Here is a 25,284-nt window from a genome sequence, read left to right on the forward strand (position 1 = left end):
CCAACTAATAGATATTTTGATGCTGAAAATAGTTCTAAAAGTCATTCGAAAGAGTTCTAAAAAGGTAAAAAACAATTTGCCAACTTGTACAGAAAACCCCTTTTACATGGTTGTTTCTTGGGAATCTGTATAGAAATACATGAATGAAAATATTTTCACCCTGTATAAATATGTCTTTCTCGATATACCAATACAATTTGAATACAGAAGAACTTGGCCCTCTTGGGTCCATACATTTTTCTCCCCAAGGATTTCTAGACTGTTTCAGTGGTTCATAGTTAGCCCCACTTGGTCCACATTCAGTGTAGCTGCACTGTTATACGGGTCTATATCGGAGTCCTCCTTCAGCGGACAGTAGTCGAAATTTGTCTGATCACCAACATCAGGACTGCGTTCAGGTAGTCCAGAGATCTACAAACACAGTGAATTTTATTAACACGAATGGAGTCCAATTTAAAATGAGTCAGAATGAAGTTAAAAGATACAAGATTGTATTTCATCATAGCAAACACCATTGATTTTATAAAATGTTAAGTGGAATTTCAAGAATTAACCTTGATCTTTTGTTTTCGTGCAAATATATGTATAACCTTTAATTTTCGTGGGGGGTTAAATTTCATTGTTTATTCCATTGATTCATGTCCAGAAACTATTAAAATTACCATAATTTTGTATACTTGGTTATATTTATCCAGCAAATTAAGTGTAAAAGAGTGAATTTTTGCAAAACCACGAAAATTGAGCATCACAATTTTTTATAATTTTTCGTTATCCCATGCATCTGTAAACGTTGAACTCTGCATGCTGCTCATTACAAATCTTCCTTTTTTGGACAATATGATTAGAATTAGAAAAATCACTACCATAGTGTATAAACATTGCTTGAATGATTCAATAATTTAAACAAACAACACTTTCAATTAATTTTTTTTAAGAAACTGAAGTACATAAGAGAAAAGAATAAAAATTTCATTTGTTTTTGTTTGTTCACAGAAATTTGTTGAAAATACTGAATTTTCTTTCTTTGTTCATTGCTCCTGTTCCTGCCCAGAGCTGACGATGTCACAACCACTTACCCTACACTTACTATTCTGTACTTAGGGTAACAGAATATTAATTAAGTTTGAACATCCTATCCAATTACCTGCACCTGTCCGCTGCTCCCTGGCACACCATATTGAGGATTTTCAAATGCCACGGAATCTGGTCTCGAGAAATTTTTCAATCCTCCTCTTTTTCTGAAATATGGAATAATTGGTTAAATTAAAAATCAAACCTGAAAGAGAATTTTGACAGCAGAGAATTAAAATACAAATGCGATAAATTGATCATATTCCTGCAATTTTTTACACACACTGATTGGTCAAAACAAATTTGAAGTAAGAGTTGTCATCATATGCATTGTAATTAAACAATATCTGACCTGAATATGAAGATTTATGAACCTGTGAACCTGATATTTAAAGTTGTATTCAGATGAATACAAAAATTTATAAACCCCTTAAGCTTTGGGTTATTAAATCTTCATATTCACCTGAAAACTGGTCAATAACTGTATAATGTAAAATCCCAATTTTTCTCACCTGATAAACAGGAAAGCCAGTACCCCTGCTGCCAGGATCACCAGGACAAGTATGACCACACCAACCACTACACCAGCATTGGTCCCACCTTTCTGCTCCAAAGTGGTCACCTTTGGTGCTGCATTGACAAAAAAAAAATTAACATCATGCCTTCAAATTTATCACAAATTTTCACAAGTCTTAATACAACTTCTTAACATTAAGTGCGGTCACAGATGCCAACGGATGTCTCATTTCCACTTCTATACCCATATACTGACCACTAGAACTAACTAAAACTACCATATCTCACATCTGACCATTGCTGGTTGGAAGTGAGGAGAAGAATGGGCACAACAACATTCCTGCATTTCTGTATTAAAAACCTTGTACCATTGTTGTGACTGGTGTACTAGTATCATTGGTTTAAATCACTATTTCTTGTTCTTTCTGGAAGCGTGACATTTTACAGCAACCGAAATTATCCGGATGCAAGGTCAGGAAGGTCAATAGTGCATGTGATACGCCTCAACAAAATGGCCGTTCCGAAATACATAACGATCCGGAAATGACGTCCAGACGATACTCTTCATTTTTTTCATTCTGCTGTATTTTTTTGTCCATATATAAGCCGCATGCTCGACTGCCAAGGAATAAATTCCGCGGCTTATAAGCTACGGTTAAAATGCAAAGTCTTTGGTTGGACCAAGAAAGAAAATCTCACATTTCAATGGCATGCACAGGATACATTAAATCAAAATCTATTTTTTCAAAAGGTAACTAAACACGGGACAAGGTTAAATTATAATTACCTTTATTTGTTTGAACTAGAATCTTTGTTGAGTTACTGCCAATCCCATACTCATTATTTGCAGCCACCATGATAGTGTACAGCGTTTCATAGTTCAGTCCTGTCAGCGTCAATGTAGTGTCCGTTGTGATTTTCTTAAATATTAGAGTAACTTTAATATTGTTGACATGTTTGATAATTATGAAAAACAACTATGTAATATCTGTATATATCAAGAAAGTCAGGATCTGGGCCATGTTTGTTTAAAAAAATCAGGATCTGGGCCATGTTTGTTTAAAGAAATCAGGATCTGGGCCATGTTTGTTTAAAGAAATCAGGATCTGGGCCATGTTTGTTTAAAGAAATCAGGATCTGGGCCATGTTTGTTTAAAGAAATCAGGATCTGGGCCATGTTTGTTTACAGAAATCAGGATCTGGGCCACATTTGTTTACAGAAATCAAGAAATCAGTGTCTAGGCCATGTATATTCAGAGAAATCAACGTCTAGACAATGTTTGCTTAGAAAAAGCAGGATCTGAACCATGTGAAATAATGCTTTGGGCTATGTTTGTTAATAGATTTGAGGGTATTACCATGTTAGATGCTCCTTTTGTACTGAAGAAGACTGTGTAGTCTAGCACTGGCCCTTTCTCTGGAGGTGTCCATTCCAACACAATCTGATTATAGTTCTTTATCGTTCCTTGCACAGCTTTTGGCTCTGAGGGCGGAATGCCTGTAAACATTTTCCAAGTTCATTAGAAAAGGTATAATCAGCAGAAAAAATATCACAGTTAAGATTCCTGAGTATGATTGTTAGCAACTTACATCCAGCTTGAAGCTTATCCTTTTTTTAAGATTTCTATTAACAAAGGACTGCCTTGTCTTTTCCTTACTTAACATCATATGTTAGTTTTCTGTTACATGGCTAAAAAAAGGTAAGTAGGTAGAGCATTTTTTCTTTGTGTACTCTTTGATAATTTTTATATGGATTCAACAGGATCAATGAAAATTTGAAATGAATAATCAAATTCATTGAAATTCATTCAAATTAATTTTAAAATAAGCAGCTGTCAATCGGAAATATTTCCTATGGGTTAATTGTCTGATACAGTAAAATACCTCTTATGGTGAGATTTCTGGCATATCCTGGCAGACTCTGACCGGCCTTGTTCTTTGCGATGACCCAGAATTGGTATGTAGTGATCTCGGGGTGATCTAGTGACCACGTGTAGGTCGTTTTTGACTGTGAATAACAAAGATTGTACAAAAAGATTTTGGAATAGCATGTTTAAATACAATGTCAGTGACAGTCTTCAGATACGGTGTGTAGGACAAATATTTAATAAAACTGCATTAATTGATATTGAAGACATTGTACTGATACATTGGGACCACAACTGTGAGTATCCTGAAACGAACTGAGAAAACCTTTATTTCAGAAGAGCTGTATAAACCCAAATACTTAGGAACAAAACATAATCAATTTGATAAATTTCTATAAATGGTAATTACAACAAGGAGAACAAGGCATTGCAAATGATACAAACCCCCTCACTCTCATTTATAATGAAGTTTGTTAAAGAACACATTCCTTGTTTTGCATCTAACAGTGTCTAGTTAGATCACACACTAGCTAACAGAAAATACCAACTAGGTATTATGATTCTTGACCAATAAGTGAAGTCTGATAAAAATTCATTGAGAAATGAAGTTGCTAGCGGGACGACAAAAAGTGGACATAAGTATGAACGTACAAACGTACGAACGTACATACATGCGAACAGAATGCTACATTTCCTTCGCGGTTGCTGCTAACCACTAAACACTTTCACACCATCCACTACACTACCTCCACAAACTTTTTGCCACTCTGGGATTCAGATTCCTAGAAGTAGTCATTAATTCAAACGACCTGATAGGGATAAATACTTACTACTGATGCGTGCTTTGCTTCACCATTGTACCTATACCAGATCTGATACAGCTCTACATTGTTGTTGTCAGTTGGCGGGTCCCAGTTCACTTCAATAATGTGACCCTTCAACAGTGCCACAACATTCAACGGAGGAGATGGTATCGTAACTGTGGAAAGAGAATTTAAAATGAAAAATTTGAGCTCTTTTATTTTATTATGAATGAGCAACATATAACATGTTTCATAGAAGCTTTATACAGCTATGTACCTAAGTGACTGACAGACTGGCTGAGATTAGAGCAGAATGACAAGATGAAAGGAATCTCTTACCTACACCTTCTTCTACACAAGTTAAGATAGGTTCCACTTGATCAACACATTCATAGATTCTAGGGTCGTCTATGTCAGGGACAACACTACCACAGAAGTCCTGACAGAAGGCAGACACTCCATTTTTCTTGCAACACTGGGTGTGATCTTTACCATCTGCAACACAAAACATTATCTTTAGTATTCATGACACACTGCAGTAGTTGATTCACAAATGTAAAACAATTTTTTTGCTCTTCATTCAGAGCTCCTTTCCTTCGAGATCAGTTTTCAGATCAGCCACAGCCTGAGCTAGATCTCACGATAGACAAAATCCTGAAAGATCACAAGACCTATGACATACCTGTGGCGCAAGTCACGTAGTCCTCAAAATATGCTATACATGGTGAATATTTGACGGGGTTCTGTACGACTAATGTAAGGTCAACTCTGTAGGTACACAAATCCATGCATACCCCAATCACATTCCTATCCTGACAGCAGACTGTAATGACAATGTAATGACAATGAAAACTTCAATAAAGGTAGGGTAAATTTTCAGTAATTTCTGCTATAATTATCAAGAAAAATAAGTCCCTGTTTGATTATAGTCCAATCCATGTCTATTGCTGACCAGTATAGATTTACAAAAAATGTATAAACGTCCTCAAACAAGCCATTCCATCCCTCGTCCTCCACTACGAGTCAGGTAACTTATTTTCCACCTAGGCTTATTGCAGGCAAAATCAAATACTCAGTTTCCATAACATTTCTTTAAACAACTAGAAATTTGTTTTGCATATGAAAGGTTAACAGTAGAATGTATTTATAGTTAACATATAGTCAATTTGTTTTCATGAATGTGTTGTTTACTGTTTATAATGTCAACCTTGATAAAGGAGTAAATCACTTTGAAAATTTAACAAAGAATTTTGTCCAAACTGTCTGTATTACTCCTCTTTCATATATTTTCATATTTGTTCATCAAATCTCAATTTGTTGCGATCAACTTTCCACACTGAAATATACCATTGTTATCACTAACTAGACCCTATCATAATACAGATTTATATAATACATTTCAATAGAAACAGAAAATAAGAAATGGTGAAATATATTTGTGAAATATATATACATATTGTTATATATTGAAATATATATGTAAATATTCTCTACTATTATCTCAATGTATATATATATTATTGTCCTCGTAACCTCAAACAATTAAGCTGATTCAAAATGTTTCTGGATTAACAAAAACCTGAAAGTCTTAGATATAAAACTTAATGATAAGCTTCCAATATCCTCCCAGGCTTGTACACTGCCTCTAGACCTCTAGACATAATAATAGGGAATGCTGTTTATTATGACAAATATAATTTTTCTATTACATAGTATCAGGTTTCAATTTCAAATTAAGGTACAATGTACATCAATCGAATTTACCTGACACATTCCTCACTGGAGATGGCAAAATGGTGGGAGATGGGGTAGGAGTTTTGTAATCCTCTGAAATATAAGGAGAAAAATTACTGTAGCAGTTAACGGTCTTGATATTGAGCTTATAGAATGGATAATTAGTTAGTTAAGAATTCGAAATCACGGAAAGATGAGACAGGAATCAAATTTTGATGATAAAAGAAGTTATTGTTATTTGTACATAAAGCATGCTCACTCTTTAAATACACTGTTCCATTGTGGGATCCAAACTCATTTGACCCCTGACAGGTGTACTTTCCCAGGTCAGCATCACGCACAAGTAAAATTTCCAGTTCAGCACGAAGCTCATGTGACTCTAAGTTAGGATGCTGGTTGGTGGACATTCTATAGCTGACAGGGAGGTCTTTATCATCCTTATACCATGTAACAGTCGTAGGAAATCCTCTAAAGCTACAGAGGAGGGTTGCCCTGTATCCCATGTCAACTGACGGTACTTTGTCTCCCTTAATCTGTGACATGGTTGGGGAGTCTGCAATCCAGACAGAATAAAAAAATGAATGTAAATTTTACATTGATGTCCTTCTAAATTTTATTCCAAGCCCTCCCCTCAGGATCAGATCCAACATTTATGTAAAAAGAAGAATTGTTTCCTCTTTCCCAAATGATATCCCTGACTAAATACATGGTCAAAAGTATTCACTCAGTGGTTCATGACTGGAAGTGACATCTATTGAAAGTATTTACTGAATGCTGGTGGGGCATCAGATGGATGACTGACTCATCTTCATTGTATAAGCTCTTAGGTCATTCTGATAGACAAGGCAAGCAAAAATGACCAAGAAATATGACTTACATCTGACATTTAGGTTGAGACTTCTTGTTGAAGTGGCTAGATTGGGAACAGATGCCATGCACTTGTATAAACCTTCCGAGTCTTCGTCAGCAGTGAGAGTGATGATACGGGAGTTCATAGTTTGCTTGTTGTTCAGTATCCAGTAAACAGATGTCGGGGTCGGATTGCCATAGGCATCACAGATTAGCTGTACTGATTGGCCCTTTGGCAAAACTCCCTGGGGGCTCTGGGTCACACTGATGTCCATAAAACCTGAAAAACAACACACAAAGAACATCATTACTTTGTAAACAACATAAAAGGATAACAACAATTTATAAAGAATTACAATATTTTCCTGAAATAAGCTTCAGGAGGATGGCAAAGGGCAACATAAAATCTTTCAACTCAAAGCAGAAGGGGACGTTTACAGGCATTTCTGCTGAATTGAGAAAGATACAGGTGGGCTTATTACTAGATAAAGGCTTATTGTCCATTTTTTTCTATCCTGTATCCTTTTGCAATATTCTTGATAACTGATTTAGTACTAAACTTCCTGCAATAAACAGGATAAAGCATTGCTAGTAACTTTGGCATAAAAATTATATACAGCAAAATGTTAATTTCATAAGGCTCGATTTTTGTGGGTTTTTTTTTCAAATCCCTATTTCATGGATAAACATAGCTCAATAAATATACTTATACATCTTATAACAGTTCATGGACCTATGAATTCATGTCTTAAAAATAAATCCCCTATGAAAAGTAATGATTTCTCAGCAAGTCAAATTCATTCATTCCATATCCGTCACCCTCCAATCCCTGATTTCACTTTTAATCACAAGAATTAATACCCTGCCAAATGATCGTTTCCTCCATTTATAAACAAGAGAGATAAAGTGTATTACATATACCAAGCATGGACTTATCAATGGTATGTTGGCAATAAAAATTAACGGACAGTTGTAATTGTACTACCTGCTGGAAAGGTAGCAACAGTGACCTGAGGAGCCGGCAGACTGCTGCCGTTCCTGTTGTAAGCTGTCACACTAATAGTGTACTGGGTTTCTGGAGAAAGACCCGTAATATTGTATAAAGTATTATTCATCCGCATCTGAAACAAAAAATGCTGGCAGTGAGGATTTGTTAAATTAGTCATGAACCCAAGTAATAACAGCAGTGGTTGTTAAACTATCTAAGATACAACATCAACGAGGAACGATTCTTTACAGGAGACGCTTATTGCAAGAAATGGCAAAAATGATGTAGCAATAGGTCTGAGTGAAAATATGGATTCAGGTTTTCTCACTAACTTCAATGAATAAGAATGCATCTGTTTTGTAGAGAATACTATTGACAAGCAAGAGTCTGTAAGATAATTTGCAAGATTCATCAAATGATATATAAAGATCAAAATAACTGTACCATGTGGTTCATATTTTTTTTTTTTTTTTTTTACTTCAAAGACTTATCAAAAAGTATTATATATAAATTGTATTCAATCATTACAAACTTCATAAAATTCTGTGGTCTTAATACATGGTCATAACTTTATTTTCATTCCATTTCAAATGAGGTAGGGATATTATTCATTGAAACAGAAGAAATACTATTGAAGTTAATCAGAAAGTGAAGTCAGAATCATTCTGGTGTGAAGAAGGGGTAAAATGCACTGAACCAATCTTCAATGCTCTTATCACTGAAAATATATCTGAACATTCATTCATTTTCATTCTCTTTAAGAAACGTATTGACTGATCTCTACGTATACTACATAAATCATATTTACATTATTTCTCTGAAACATAATTTCTTAATGCATTGATCTCCATTTTAAAATTATCCATTCTATAAATCTAACATTCTCTAGATATCTGAGTCTGCTACCTTAACTGCACTTCCTCCAGGGTTGATGTACTGGAGAACATAGAAACATTCGGAGTCGGGACAGTTTTCTTTTGGACGACTCCAGGACACCAATATATACCGGGCATGTTTTTCAACCACCTTGAACTGTTGGGGAGGACTTGGTAGGTTCATTAATCCTAGGAACACAAATCATAATGGCATCACATAACACACATAACAGTATCATTCAAAATTTGAAATTAATTTGATTTTTAAAATGCAAGCTGCTTTCATGTATCCTAGTTGAAAGAGATCAGGTGGTCTGGATTATTCACTAAACACGAGTGCACTTGTACAGGATGTTGGACATGATACATGTTAAGCTCAAAATGCAGTTTCAGAATTTCCTGAGAAGCATAACACAATTTACTAAAGGTAAACCATCTATTTTATTCATACTTTGAAGCATAATGCTCCTGGGAATATGTGAGTCCACCAACCCTAGATTTTATGCTGAAATTCTGAAAACTAATAATATCCAGAAAGTTCATCTCGGACAGGTACGACTTGACCCCTCAATCTGCACATGCCAAATATCTGTACCTGCCATTTTTCTTGCAAGTTTAACCAGTCCAACCGTTTCAAATGTATTTCAAAATAGAGCTCATTATTTACAATAGTATGTCCATAAGTTGCATACAGACCTTGGCTGAAACATGTGACGATGGAGCCGACATAACTAAGACACAGGGCTCCGACTGTGTCCTGAGGCAACGCTTGACCTTGACAGTAGCCCAGACATGGTGTTGGTACACCATTAGACTTGCAGCATCTTGAATGGTCTCGTCCATCTATACAAACATCACACAATTTTATCACACAAGGACAAACTCTTATTCAATGAAAAACTTCATTTCACAATAATCTTTAAATCATTTCATCTTACATAAAATAATTCCATTGTACCTAAAATAATTTCATGAATAATTTTTTATATACTGGAAATTATTTTATTTCACTTAAAATCTAGTGGCAGTGTTTTTTCTTTCTTTTTTTTTTTAAATCTGAGTAAGAAACAAGTAATTCTATAATTTTAAGTAAAGTCCAACTGTAGAAAAGTCTTCTGTAAACACTACTTTGATCTTTAGAGCAATATTTCATTCACTTGAGTTTTAATTATGAAAGAATATTCCTCTCAACTAAGCTGTAAATACCCTACGTACGCTATGAGAGAGATTATATAGTACCTACCTGCTACACATGCCAGCACTTTGTTAAAGTCCATATCACACACCAGAGGAGACATGACTGGAGCCTCCATCATACACACTGACTGGCACTCAGCACTGATATCTGAACTCTGACAACAGTCTGGAAACACAAATAAAATCGATGGTTGAATCCGAAACTGAAAAATATTTCTGTATTTCTCATACAATAAGTTCAGGACAACTATATACATACATTATATCGTGGTCAAAATCAGGGGGTGGGGCTTATTACAAGGCAATCATATATAACAGTATATCAGTTTGTGGTAATCGACCTGAGCATCTACATATATGGTGCGTGAATACATCAAGCATGGGCTTATTGTAGGCTGTGTATACGTCCTAGCATATTCCAATGTCAAATCATATTCTGTCAAAAGATTTATTTATTTATGAAACAATTCTAAAGTCCTCCTACAGCAAATTAAATTTTGAATACTTTTAACTTGAAAGTTTTTTGACCCAAAAGAGTAATACACCAAACCAAAATGAATATTTTTAACAAGAACAGAATCTTCACACAACTTTTTGTTTTTTGTTTCTTCCAATACTTATTTTGAATCCATATACAATTTTTTTTCTTAATTCTGAACACCTAAATAGAGTTGGGTATCTATGTTGTCTTTCTACCCGATTTGGAGTAATAGGGAAGTTAGTGTCATGTTGATGACACAAACACAACTCACCTGTTCTGTTGGTCCATGATGCTGTCTGGTTCTCCGTATCATTACTTGATGGACCTAGAGAATATAAGATATTGACTAGGAATAAAAAAAACTTAATTATCCCAGTTAACTTCTTACGTCATGGTACTTGTATATATATCTCACTTAGAATTCGGAAAAATTGATGAAATAATTGGTTTCTTCTGATCATTTCTGCCAAATATCACAAAAAAAAATTAAATTTCAACGCTTATTTTCTGATGATCAAAATTATACAAAAAACTTCATTTAGAAAAATGAAAAGATAATTAACTTTTCTCTTATAATCAAAGTTTTACCAAAAACTCCTCATTCAAAAAAATTAATAAAATAATTGGTTTCTACTAATCACTTCTATAACTAATCACAAAAAATTATATTTTAAATATTTATTTTTTGATAATCAAAGTTTTACAAAAAACTTCATTCAAGTTCTTGTTTATATTTAGAAAATAATGATCACCTTTATGTATCTGAATTTTAAAAAAAAAAAAAAAAAAAACACACAACTGTATGTACAATATTTTGACTACAGTGATGACAAATTATCATGCACCCAACAACTATATACCAATACCTTCTGACATACCAATTATATCACACTTCTTCCTGTACAAGTCTGTGCCAGGTTTATCCTCAAGTTTAGCCCCATCGTTGGTCAAGAAGATCTCACATGTTCCACTGCCAGTATTGTCGTACGTGTAGCCCAAACAGGCTGCCAGAGTGTCGGTCTGATTACAGACAGACTCGCACTCCTCTTTCGTGTTGGTACTGGTAGCCGTCCTTGGCACAGCCGTCTCATATGTGAGTGTCTTGTTGGGATAGCGAACATATTCACAGGTTTTATCACCATCTAAAGAGTTAGAAGTAAAATTCAAAATTCATCACTGACATGAAACAAGTCAACAAGACACTGTCAAAATTCAGATTAAAACTGTATCTTTATTTTAGTGATTTAGGTGCTTAAAATAAAATAATAAAATAATTAAAATAAAATAAAGACAGATTTTTATATTGTGTTTTCTCCATGACATACACTTTCAGTGTGAAAATTTTAAAAATTTGCCCATAAGTGAAATTTGATCGATTCATAATGATGTTGGAACTGTTTAACTGAACCAAAATCTGTATATTTATAGAAGGTGTGCTATTTTTTAAAATGTCAAATTAGAATTATTGTCACAGCGTTAGAAGTCATGGAGCAAACAAATTCTGAGATGTGTGGTTTTAAAAAGAAGAGAAACAGAGGATATCTAATTGTGTCTTCAGTAATAACAAATATATTTCACAAGTGTGTCTAACATTTTAGTATCTTTCACTAAATATCAGACACATTTGTGAAATATATTTGTTATTACTGAAGACACTATTAGATATTCTATTTATCACATTTCACAAGCAAAAAAAGCCAAATTACTGGCATATTTAGAATTAAAAGGAGGAGGCTAAGCTTTTTGCCGATACTACTCACTCGTTATAACTACGGTGTACAAGACAAAATAAAGTCTGTTTTCTAAAAACTAATTAAAAATATGTAAACACAAAAATAAAATTCAATGTAAATTTATATTCATATTCACATAGAAAATATATTTATTCATGTCACTATGAGACAAAATGTTAGCTGTACATTAATGACATTCAGATGGGGGATTGGATTATATCTCTGTCAAGGTATTGCATTGCATTGTTTGCTGATTTTCGTTAATGTTTACCATGGAATCGAAGGTCGTGTCACAAGTTAACAACCCCTTCAGATGTCTGGTTTTGTGTTTTTTGTATGGGGCTTTATGATTTGTAAATTTTATATAATGATTTGTGTTCTCTATTGTCACTGGCATAACTCTGCAAAAATGTTATTTTTTCAAATATCGAAGAAAGCTTTATTTTTCACTAGTGAAAAATAACACTTTTTTTTTCGATATTTGGCATAACTCTGCAAAAGTGTTATTTTTACACTAGTGAAAAATAACACTTTTATCAATGAGATATTTCTCTATATTTCACTGGCAAAAATGTAACAAAATTTGTGTCCTGATATACTGTGCCTATGATGGACATATGTTATGGAAATGGGGATATATCATGGATATAGATGTATTATGTGCCTGTAGTGGCCATATCAATGTCCCTTTATAATAAAACACTGTTACATCAGTTTTATCTGTCTTATGGCAGAACATAGAAATGACAACATTTTTCTGGAACACGTACAGTATGGCAGAGTGGCTTGCATGATGACATAGGAAGGAACACTCGTGCCATTCTCATTGACGGAGACAACCTTGATACTATAACGTGTTTCATCCTTCAGACCTACTAGGTTGAATGGTATTTTAGTGGCAGTTTGCTGAAACAAAGACATAAGATTTAGAAAATGTTTCGAAGAATCATATAAAAATCATCTTTGGAACATCAGATTAACGGTGACAAAAGACTATAATACTAAAAACAGCTGATTTTACTTAATTGATATGTGTGAAAAAATCATGACATTTACATAGAAAAGTACCCCTGCAACTGTGTGTTTTAAAGAAAGCCAGGAAACCAGCAAAATATTTTTTTCAAATAATTGTGTACAAGGTTCTTTTCCTTTGCTGGTTTGATTGTTTCAACCAGGGTTGTTCATTTACAAAATAAGGACGGATCTCATTGTGCTTTCTTACGAGCCTCTTAAGTCCTGTATTAATATGTCTGAAATGTTTCACATACAGTGCCAGCAAACCAGTTTATCCGCATAAACAAACAAGCCCAAGAGGAGTCTCTTGAAAGAAATTTACCATTTGCCACGATTCCGAGTTTTCCATCTGATAGAGAACTGTGTAGTTCTGGGGATGAGGGCCTCGAGTAGGGGGATCCCAGCTCAGCTGGATTGAGTGGGCTGTAACCAACATCACCTGAACACTCTGTGGAGCCATAGGGAGGGAAACTGAAATAAATACAATATGTTTTTATAACTTTGTCAGTTGAATGAAAAAATTATTTCTGATTACTCACTAATGCAAGACGTCACATGATACTAGACACAATAGGAAAAAGACCAACTGTGATAACAACAGTGATAGAATCTAATATGAAAATATAGGTAAAAATGTCAAAATATTAAGATAACTGCTTAACAATCGTAAAATTAAATACTTAATAATAAGCCCATACCTGGTAATAAGTAAATAAGCGTTATCCTGTGACCTGTAATAAGCCCACCTCTTAGATTTCAGTCGGAAGCTGAATTGGCACCCTGGGCTTATAACAGGATAATTTTTATCAGTATACATAGAGGTACAATACTACATACCTATTCCCTCAGTGTAGCATTGTGCTATGGGTAGCGTGTATCCTGCACACATGATTGGATTCGCATGGATAGCATCGGGAACATCATCATAGCTGGTCACACTACACAGGGGTATACATGTATCCATAACACCCTTTGTCTTACAACAACTTTCGTGATTACGCCCATCTGTTAAACACAAAACTTTCTGTAAAATCAGATATTTACATGAGGTTCAATTTGCGTGGTTTATCGAACTATTCTGGGGACACATGATTTCATGGATTCATATAGCTCTACAAGTCTGCTTAATTATTAACACTTAGGGACATACCTGGTATACATTTGTACCTGAGAGTATCCAGAAACTGAATGAAAATAAAACCCCTACCAAAATTAATAATTTCACAGTACCCTGACATATTAAAACAAACATCCTATCTAGATTATATTTATAGCTGATCTATAGAGATACCAGGTATATATCCCAAAACTCAAATCAATATCGTTTTACTGAACAAGAGTTCTACAAACAAGAAGTGCACAAAGATTAAGGCAGTTTTTTTTTCTTTTATTGTATTGTACCTATAATTAGACAGAAGGTAATTAAAAGTCAGTAAATAAGATTAAAACAAATTTTGAAGAGAATACTTTCTAGTTTTGGTCTGACGTGTTAGCTGAACATTCCTAGATCAATTTTTCTTGGCTTCCAGACAACGTCCAGTCAAAGCATTTTTGACTATTTTCAGCCCCAACATTATGTAGGTGCACACATTTTTACAGTCATTTTTGACTATTTTCAGCCCCAACATTACGTAGGTTCACACATTTTTACAGTCATTTTTTACTATTTTCAGCCCAACATTACGTAGGTTCACACATTTTTACAGTCATTTTTGACTATTTTCAGCCCCAACATTACGTAGGTTCACACATTTTACAGTAAGTTTTTACTATTTTCAGCCCAACATTACATAGGTTCACACATTTTTACAGTCATTTTTGACTATTTTCAGCCCCAACATTACGTAGGTTCACACATTATACAGTAATTTTTGACTATTTTCAGCCTCAACATTACGTAGGTGCACACATTTTACAGTCATTTTTTACTATTTTCAGCCCCAACAATACGTAGGTTCACACATTTTTACAGTCATTTTTGACAATTTTCAGTCCCAACATTACGTAGTTTCACACATTTTTACAGTGATATTTTACTATTTTCAGCCCCAACATTACGTAGGTTCACACATTTTTACAGTAATTTTTTACTATTTTCAGCCCCAACATTACGTAGGTTCACACATTTTTACAGTCATTTTTTACTATTTTCAGCCCAAACATTACGTAGGTTCACACATTTTTACAGTCATTTTTTACTATTTTCAGCCCAAACATTACGTAGGTTCACACATTTTACAGTCATTTTTTACTATTTTCAGCCCCAACATTACGTAGGTTCACACATTTTTACAGTAATTTTTTACTATTTTCAGCCCCAACATTACGTAGGTGCACACAATTTTACAGTAATTCTTTACTATTTTCAGCCCCAACATTACGTAGGTGCACACATTTTTACAGTAATTGTTTTATCTTACCATAAAGTGCATACTATCCTGTATTATTTGGTTACAAATTCAATTTTTTAAAAGTATCAAAATGTCGGATATGAAAGTACTTGAAAATGTGTTCAGAATTAAATACAGAATTTTGTTTATAATTCTGTTGAGAGAAAGTATTTTGGGGTGTTACACAAAGTACATTCTTTGTATAACATTCCACTGTAAATTAGATGCCTGTATTTGACAATTCTATGCTCAATAAAGTCACTACCAACAAGCCTGGCTATCAAAAATAAACAAAGGGCCATAACTTTACAGTAAATGTGAAGCACGTTTTCTACGGACTTACACATATTGCAAGTTTGGTGAAAGCAGAAGAAAGCGTATAAAGATTTAGGTGGACCTAAAACAAATTATCACTGTACACGGATATCAGTATCAACAAAACCTACCTGAGCCGCAAATGAGAAGAGAAAGTATGTGGTCACCGCATTCAAGGGCAAGACCAAAATTGATGTCCCCCTTGAAGTGATCATAGTCACATAAAGGTAGACACTTTGCTGGCATGTCTCTTTCAATGCAACAGGCTGAAATAGACAACAGGAAAATTAAATTACAGGATTTTCAACTCATGAAGTGGTGAATATAACTCCCGAGTATGTGAATATTTTTAGGTGATACACACTACATCCAGCTACATTATACCAAAAGAATTAAGATTGACTTGTAGAAGATTGAAATTTAGTCAATGAGATACTCACCCGTATAGTTGTAGAAAAGATTTGGTGCAGTTGTTGGTGCTGGTGTTGGAGGAGACCGTGGTTTGGCTGAAAAAAGAAGAAGCAAAAATGCACATCAACAATATGAGTTTCACACAAATATCAAAAATAATTCAGAGCCATTCATAACATTGATTAAATTTTAATCAAATGGAAAATGTGAAATGAAGACACTATACAGCCACATAATTTCCTGAGAATGATATTTTCACTAATTAGCAGTACATTAACGTCATCATTTTACATGCAGATCACAAAATTTTGATTAATTGAATATCATTCTGTCGATGTGAAGGAAAATCACAAAAAATTTTGACCCATGAAAATTAACAGACATAAATCATATTGTATGTATTGTAGATACAGGTAAAATATGACATATTTACCATAGGTGAGAAATCCTATAGAAGATGTTGGAAGACTTGTGAAGTTTTCATTCTTAGCGACTACAAACGCCTCATATTGTGTCAGTTCCTGCAAGCCGTTTATCACTGCTTCTGTGTTACCAGATACAGTCAACTACAAGACCAATCAATACATATTAAACTCTTAACATTTTCATTCCTTTTTCTCTTATTAAAGTAACTTTTTCATACTTGTTATAATTCTAAATCTGAAAAAGCAATGTATGCGAGTAATACAGTACCTTCTGATATGCTGTGTCTGGGGGGAATATTGTTCTGTAGAATAAATCGTATGAAGTAGTAACAGCAGTGCCAGCCTTTTCCCAGGAGAATTCCGCTGTGTTCCATTCTAACCTCACAAGTTGAAATTGTGTCGGGGCTACGGGGATGATATCTAAATACACACATAAAATCACATTGACTGTTGAGTACAATTTGGTTTTTTTTAATTGACTTATCTACCAAATTTGTAATCTTCTTTGCAGCTATAACCAAACTGTTTAAGAAAATACCATTAGATTTGTTAAAGTTTGATTTTGCACAATCTAAACACTCTAGATAGATAATCATCCTGCAACAATTTTTTTTATTATATTCAGCTTTAAATCGCAGAGGAAATGTTATCATGCATATTTGACAATACACTGTTTCAGCAGTGAAATCCTCTACACATTGTAATGTAATATATACCCTGCTCTGTCATGGAAAACCCCATAAAGTATGATATGTATGTAATAACATCATTATCATCATTTATACAACATACCATTGTCTAAATGACAGTGTTTACTCAGTCTCATTATAGAACTCCTCATAGAAAAACAAATTATATAAGTTTCATTTCATTTTTTGTGAAAAAGTTATGTGATAAATAGAATCTTTAACTCTTGTGTCAGATTCAACAAGAGTTAAATACTACAACAATCAAATGACTGTAATCATTTTAATACAAATGGTTATTTTTACCTCTGCCTTCCTCTATACAACCATCAATAACTGCCATTCTCATGATACACTGGGTGATGTTCCAGGAGAAGGCGATGTTATTACCACCACAGAAACTGAAGCAATGTTCCGGGACATGCATTCTACCACAGCAAGCTGACTGATCCCGTTCACCTATAGCAATCAGAGGTATAACAATAAACTTAATTAATTTTACAAAATTTCAAAAAGAAACTATATCATCTTTTTTTTTAATAAATTAATTCACTCATTTACACAAAATATTCCTATATTTAGACTTATTATACATTCTGTATATATCTCATCTGAATCAGTTATCTATACATTATACCTACTTTCATTCATACACAATCATTTGTACTCTGATGACAAATATCACCCAAATTTTACATCATGCATACAGGTACATATCATAGCTTTTAGCCATCCATTCATTTACATAACTGCTGTACGTTAATTTATTTGATTATTTGAATTAGAATTTCGAAGATGGAGGGGATGAATCAGACGAGTAAATGTCTAAGTATTTAAGATAAGTAAAAAAACAAAGAGATTCATATATAAAACAAACAATTAGATTTGTGAATGAGTATATAAGTAATATCCTACAGAAAAACCATATGGGGGCCTCTTTCTCTTAAACCGAAAGTTGTACTGTATCATCTTTACACTTATAACTCTGGTTGTTCTGGATGTAAGTGCATAAGTGGTGAGATAAAAGAAAGAATTCATGAAGGCAGGAAGGTGACCGCATATGTTTTAACATCTTATCATAGGATCCAGAATCTGGTTGGGAAGGTGAAAGTTAAGTGCTGTACCAAGGTTACTATCCAACAAAACCTATCGTTATTTACCAACCTAACTAAATCAGTGACATCAAACAGATATCAATCATCTTATCAACATACAAGGACTGTTGGAGACAGGTTATGCTCCCCAAATAAGACAAAATTTACCTATGAAAAATAAGAAAGGGCAATAACTCTTAAATCATGTAGACAAGAGTTCAGTCCTTGTACACTGCACTTATCCGTATCAAGATTGATCTACCTATGAAGTTTCATGTTGATATCTTTCATAGATTTTGTGTTATCCTCTGTACAAAATTTTAGTATGAAAATAGCAAAGGGCAATAACTCCTAAATTATGCAAAAGAGAGTTATGGTTCTAGTACAATGCATTCATTTTCATTAAGATCTTTTACCTATGACATTTCATGTCGATACCCTTTTACAGTTTTTGTGTTACGCTCCGGACAATGTTATGACAGATGGATGAACGGAGGACAAACAGACGAGCATAAAAAGACAATAGATTGACAATGTAACTTAAAGGTGTCAATGAAAATTTTATCACAAGAGGTTATTCAAAATTGTCCATCTGAATTCACCACACAGGGTAACTTAAAAGTGTCCATCACAATGCATCACATGGAGAAACTGAAAGGCAGCCATCAAAGTTTACCGCACCACCTTAAGCAAATTTCAGGAAATTTCAAGATATGACACTTAATATCACTTTTTCAGACACAAATGATATTAGAGGAATTTACTTCACCTCATAATGACAATGGATGAATTAGTGGTGCTTAGAGAGCTTTACCTGCATAACATGCAAGTATGCTGTTGAAGTCGTCGCTACAACGGCCCAAGACAACATCAGGATTCAGCTGAGTCATTACATCAGATTTGCAGAGTAAATTTTGACTTTTGACATTCTCAAAAGAAAGGGCATTAACTCCATATATAAACAAAAGAAATCAGTTGCAGAGTAAATTTTGACATTCTGGTTTGACTGCACGCCGTCTACAGCATTCTGTCATATAGTCAAAAGAAAGGGCATTAACTCCATATATAAACAAAAGAAATCAGTTGCAGAGTAAATTTTGACATTCTGGTTTGACCGCACGCCGTCTACAGCATTCTGTCATGTAGTCAAAAGAAAGGGCATTAACTCCATATATAAACAAGAAAAATCAGTTGTAGACAATCAAACACATGAACGAGAATCTGTATTTAGTTTTACAGAAAGATTGATCAAGTACAGAGATCAATGTTACTGTAAGTCCATTCATGTTTGTGGGATCAATTCTGGAATTGAAATTAAGCCTTTATTCCTAAATTTAAGTGCTTGATGATTACTAAAACATAATATCTATTTCACATCTAATTAGTAATTACAGAGCAAAATCTGATTTTTTTCTATTTTTTTTTAATCGGATACTGATATTTACCATAGATTGTTTCGTTGTTGGTCAAAGCTGATATTTCTGAAAAATATAAAATATTTAGATAAAATTAAAAGCAAAGAAAATTGAGAGATATCAAGACATAATCCCACTTTTGAGTGTCAGTATATACATATGTGAAGTGTCTCTACCACAAGTTACAACTGGGTCTCCGGCATAACAATTAACTAGCTCTTCCAATTAGCCAAAGAAGAATTCTCTGTCAGCTAAGAGATATAGACTATATTAACACTAGATACAAGCCACACTAACTCGCTCCCTTTAATGAATATAAAATGTGGGATACTAAAGTATACTTTGAAATTATACTTTAAGGAGCAAAATTATCGAGTACAGCTATGACCCAAAAAGGGAAAAATATTTGAATCTGTATATCTGTAAGACCTATCATGCACAATAGCTATGAGTGAAATGATGTAATAATTTTACCGCTTCTAGTGGTAGCATAAACAAATTCGGACGGCTGGCTCGATCCATGGTCAGAGCTGGCGGTCACATACATCACATATTCAGTGTTCTTTACTAGGTTTGATAGGGAGAACAGCATGTCATGCTTGTCAATCAAAGGTGTCTGAAAAATACAGATAACTTAGTGACAATAATACTACAAACAAAACCCTAATACTCCTGGACTCACCTCACACTTCCTAATATTGTATACTAAACTTCAATTTGGCTGCTAAGCAACGAAGAAAGTTTGTAACGGTGATCTAAGTTTTCAGTTTGACTTTTCAAAATTTTGCACGGCTTGTAGTTGATTTCACAGAATCATTTTAACTACCTGTAGTTTTGTTGCCAATATTTTGTTTGTCCAAAGGGTCAGCACTTTACATCAGACTCTAGTCAGGTGTCAGTTCAAAAGAAACAATGGTTTTTGTGTATTATTTAGAACTGACTTTGAAAAAAACATCTGCACTGAAGACATCTACATTACAAGAATCACATGTAATTATTACACTAATTTTTAGATTTGCTAGACCATTTAATCTGGAAGATATTTTGCAAATGATGGATGGGATGAGGTATCCACTGGCTATGTACCTATTTTAGAAAAAGTTTAACCTTCTGAGCAAGATATCTTTAAGTGCAGTGCCAATGCTGTTGCAATCAGAAAAGCAACACCTCAGCCTCACTTCCACAAATTTAAGACGGTAATAAGAAAATTCACCTTATTATAGAAAAACTGAACTTACACTAGAATATAGAGTGCCACTCATGCTGACTTTGTAATGAATCCTGTACGATGTCACAATATCACTATTATCCAGAGGTTTCTGCCATGCCACCAGTATGGAGTCGAATTGTGAGGTAGCCACAGCTGATACAGAGACAGGGGGGCTCGGCAACAGGTCTGAAACAACACCACAAACAACTACATTCTGGTTCCATATCTTCATAATGTCAACTTATTTCAAACAAAATTGTATTCACATCCCTGTTTGATCAGATTTAATGATTTCATTCCAAAAAACAAAAACAAACAAACAAACAAAAAGCTATGCCAAACATTCATAAATAACCAACCATATCTAATTTGTGTCTCTGAAGATCTTTAAGATGTTCGTGAAGATGAAGAGCAGAATATCTCATAAAGGATATCAGATTAAACAGGCTTCGGTACATCTTTTGTTCTATCAACAAAAGTGAAATTTACAAACATTATAAATATCCAGCGACAATTTCAAACTCTAAATGCTATCAAATATTAAATGAGTTTCTTGTAAATAAAAGAAACAGACAAAAATTTTTCAGATGCAAACAAAAAAGTTTGAAATCATTGTATTTTCAATGAAATCACAAACCTCTGCCCTGCTCCACACATGCGAACATGTCCATGACGTGGTTTAGACAGGAAAGGTATGAGTCATCAGCATTGGACGGAAGTCTTCCAAGACAGAGATCCAAACACTTGTTTGGTACCAGTCTTCTTTTACAACAGCCAGCATGGTTCTTACCCTCTGTACATAAAAAGTTATTAGCTTGGCTAATAAACATCACAATGGAACTGATCAATATCACAGAAAAACAGATTAATGGTTTAATACTTGTCTTTATTTCATCATAGAACTTTGACATTAAAATTTTCAAGAATATTTGGCATTTAACTATGACCTATATTTAAATGTTATGAAAAAATTGAATTCATTGTGAAAATAGGCTAATAAATGACACTGCCTAGAATCTTATCTATCAACATCAATTGCTGTCTATCATTCTTCTCAACAAAATTTAATATGGATAATGGTAAAATTTATAATAGTAAGGCCTACCTGAGCCACATCTGAGGATTTTATAAAGATCTGTACTACAGGCAGTGGCAGGATCAAAGCTAACACTGACAGAGTAAGGGTTACAGGCAGGCATACAGGAACTGGACACATTCTCATTGACACAGCATTCTGTAAATAGGTAAACAAACTTAATACTGACAGAGTGAGGGTTACAGGCCGGCATACAGGAACCTTAGACCTGTATTTCTTGTATATCCTTCAGACTAACTAATATCTCCACACCATCTTCAGACAAAAAAATATTCCCATACCGATTCTCATGATATGCGAAACTATTTAAACTAAGACCTGCAGTAATCAGGCCAGTTTTATATATACATATTCACCAAAATCAGATAGAAAATAAACAAAAATATTGTGCTATCAGTCTGGTAACTAGAAGTCTTTGAGATAATTTTACCTGTAAAATTGAAGTTCTGGCTCACATTTGGAACCTCAGGTTTTGGTGGCGCCTCTACAAAAATGAAAAACATGTGTTAAATCTATCACTTTAACATAGGTATCATTTGACTGTTCACTTTTTACACAAATATTGTTTGATCTGTTGTTTTTTAGATTAAAAAAAGTTAAATTAGTCATCTTTCTCAATAAAAAAGGGATTGTTTTTGGCCAGGTAAGAAATACTATTATATGAGATAATTTGTGCATACCTGTGATATTGAGGGTGTGGACAGATGAAATATCGGTTCCTTGTATGTCACACATGTAATGGCCTGCGTCCTCCTCCTGAAGACCACTTATCACCAGTGTATAGAAAGCGTACAGGCCACTATCTGTAACACAACATAGTCATTTATTAAAAGTACAATATATTTTAAAATCATATATTTTTGTTGGGCTCAAAAAAAAATCCATTTCCTTGGCATTTGATGATATCATTGATAAGTACAAACGTAGTGTTCACAAAATCTACAAGTATTGAAATTCATTTCTTTTTTGATTTTTTTTTTTTCTTGTTTACAATCATGTGGACATACCAGTTTAAGGATACGAGTAAAAACAGATTCTACAAAAATAAATCTTCTACAGAAAAAACAGCAAAGTGAGCAAGGGCTCACATAAATGTGCCTCTCACACCAAATCTTGTACACAAGCTTTTCACATGTACATTGTACATGTATTTGCAAAGTGGTCAAGGGTGATCTTTGACTTTTAAACCCTGATAACAAAAAACCAGACCATGGTGTTATATCATGGTGTGGGTATGAAACAAATCTGTTCAGGGGTCCACGAGATATCGTTTGCACAAGGTTATCACAAACTCACACACAAAGTAAAATATTACTATATACATCCCCCTCCCCTCTTACCAAAGTGGGGCTTAAAATTAAATAGATCACTATATGGTACAAGGTGGATCCAGAATTCTGCTCAGAATATCAAAATATACGACTTATCCTGCAATTAGCCCTAGTCGAATAATAATCCCACCAATATCTATTACTAATAAGTAGAACGACAACAAATATGACTCATTTGTCTTTAATTAAGCTCATCCCCTATTAGCGAATTACATACCTATATGAGACTTCTTGCAGGATGAATTTAGTATACAGAATATTTGTAAGCATCAGAAATGACTCCTGCAACTAAATCTGCCAATGAGTTATTGTTTCATACAAAATCAGGGACTATCCATAAATTCTGATTACCTGTCCCCCCTCACCCCACTTCCCCTTCCCTCCATCTCCCTGGGGTTACATCTATAATTGGTAACAAATTTTTCTGTGAAAAAATATGCAGGTATATTTCGACTTTAAGAAAATGTATAGTGTTGGCACATTTCAATATCTGTGGGTGGTTAGCCTCATTTTGACATTTTACAGAGATTTCCAACATGATCTGTAATAGAGCGTGTGTTTACAGTGATGACTGACTGACCTGCTGGACGCTGGACACTGTAACGTGACTCTACACCCTGTTCAGTAAAAACGTCGTAGCCAGAGGAGATCAAAACATCGTGGTCCACAAATGTCCATGTCACCTGTAATTTCATTTATAAGAAAAGATATTCATTCTCTATTGTGAAGAAAATTTTACATAAATGTATTCAAGCATAGTAAAAGTCAATGCTATACCAAATATACCTGTCTACAAAGGTCACTTGTATAGCACACATACCTGTCTATAAAAACCACTTGTATATACCAAAAACCTGTCTATAAAAACTTCAACAATATAGCAAATATCTGTCTATAAAGCCCACTTTTATATGTCAATGAAGACAACTTGAATATACTAAATACACTTCTATAAAGTTCATCTGTATATAACAAATACCTGTCTATAAAACAATTTAAAACAAATACCTGTCTATAAAGACCACCTCTATATAACAAATACCTGTCTATAAAGACCACATGTATATAACAAATACCTGTCTATAAAGACCACCTGTATATAACAAATCCCTGTCTTTAAGATTCCACTTCATCCAAAAACACTTTAGACCATTTGAGCAAAATCTAATCCTTTCCACAGCAGAAAAGGAATTTAAATAACTTTTTCCTTTTTTGGCCCTGCTCTTCAGGCCCTAAGGACTAAGAACCAATATTTATACAAACTTGATTCCCATTCCCCCAAGGATGCTTCTGACTAAATTTATACAAAATCAATCCAGTTGTTCATGAACAGAAGTGATTTTTAATCGAAAGTTGACAGGTGCCCAGAAATGCCTTCGGACCTGGTGAGATAAATATTAATTGCTGTGAATAAGAATATCACTGACTTTCATCTCCTAAATAGATGTCCATGTTCTGTTAACATCTTTTCTCTGCTTCCTTGAGTGGCCTTTCTAGATAAGATTGAATGCATTTTCAACAAAACAATCCCTTTCAATAACGTATTACTATTCTGTAATATACATACCGTAGATGTGCCAACGTTCATGACTTTACAATCCATGCGTATTGTATCGTCTACATTGGCGTGATGCTGTAACACACTGGTCTGATCAATTGACGGTTGGCTCATCACAATGCCTGGTAAAATATCACACATTAAGCAGTTAATCAATATGAAAGTCATTAAAGGGATTTTACATTGCTGAAACTGTTTCACGTTACAGTAATAAAATAAAATGG

At 34.0% G+C, this 25,284-nt stretch overlaps 1 protein-coding gene across 1 annotated transcript; it reads right to left on the reverse strand.

The window, feature by feature from the left end:
* Window positions 1–1,263: 1,263 nt before the first annotated feature.
* LOC132554582 (Ig-like and fibronectin type-III domain-containing protein 1) lies at window positions 1,264–25,201 on the reverse strand. Its single transcript, XM_060218907.1, has 33 exons — window positions 25,070–25,201; window positions 24,083–24,185; window positions 22,852–22,974; window positions 22,602–22,655; window positions 22,181–22,309; window positions 21,713–21,868; window positions 21,104–21,261; window positions 20,340–20,481; window positions 17,663–17,815; window positions 16,939–17,090; window positions 16,679–16,811; window positions 16,275–16,340; window positions 15,966–16,100; window positions 13,967–14,134; window positions 13,452–13,600; window positions 12,886–13,021; window positions 11,249–11,524; window positions 10,654–10,707; window positions 9,948–10,067; window positions 9,401–9,547; window positions 8,736–8,893; window positions 7,827–7,962; window positions 6,870–7,121; window positions 6,252–6,545; window positions 6,023–6,085; window positions 4,941–5,081; window positions 4,598–4,753; window positions 4,286–4,434; window positions 3,472–3,595; window positions 2,946–3,085; window positions 2,375–2,507; window positions 1,584–1,701; window positions 1,264–1,276 (listed from the first exon to the last, which is right to left on the reverse strand). The coding sequence occupies exons 1-33, from the start codon at window positions 25,199–25,201 to the stop codon at window positions 1,264–1,266; spliced, it is 4,563 nt and encodes a 1,520-aa protein (XP_060074890.1).
* Between the last annotated feature and the right edge of the window lie 83 nt (window positions 25,202–25,284).

Source organism: Ylistrum balloti, unplaced genomic scaffold, assembly GCF_031769215.1.
Source record: "Ylistrum balloti isolate Yb309-2 unplaced genomic scaffold, AGI_CSIRO_Ybal_v1 Utg370416, whole genome shotgun sequence".
In the NCBI taxonomy this organism is placed as follows: domain Eukaryota; kingdom Metazoa; phylum Mollusca; class Bivalvia; order Pectinida; family Pectinidae; genus Ylistrum; species Ylistrum balloti.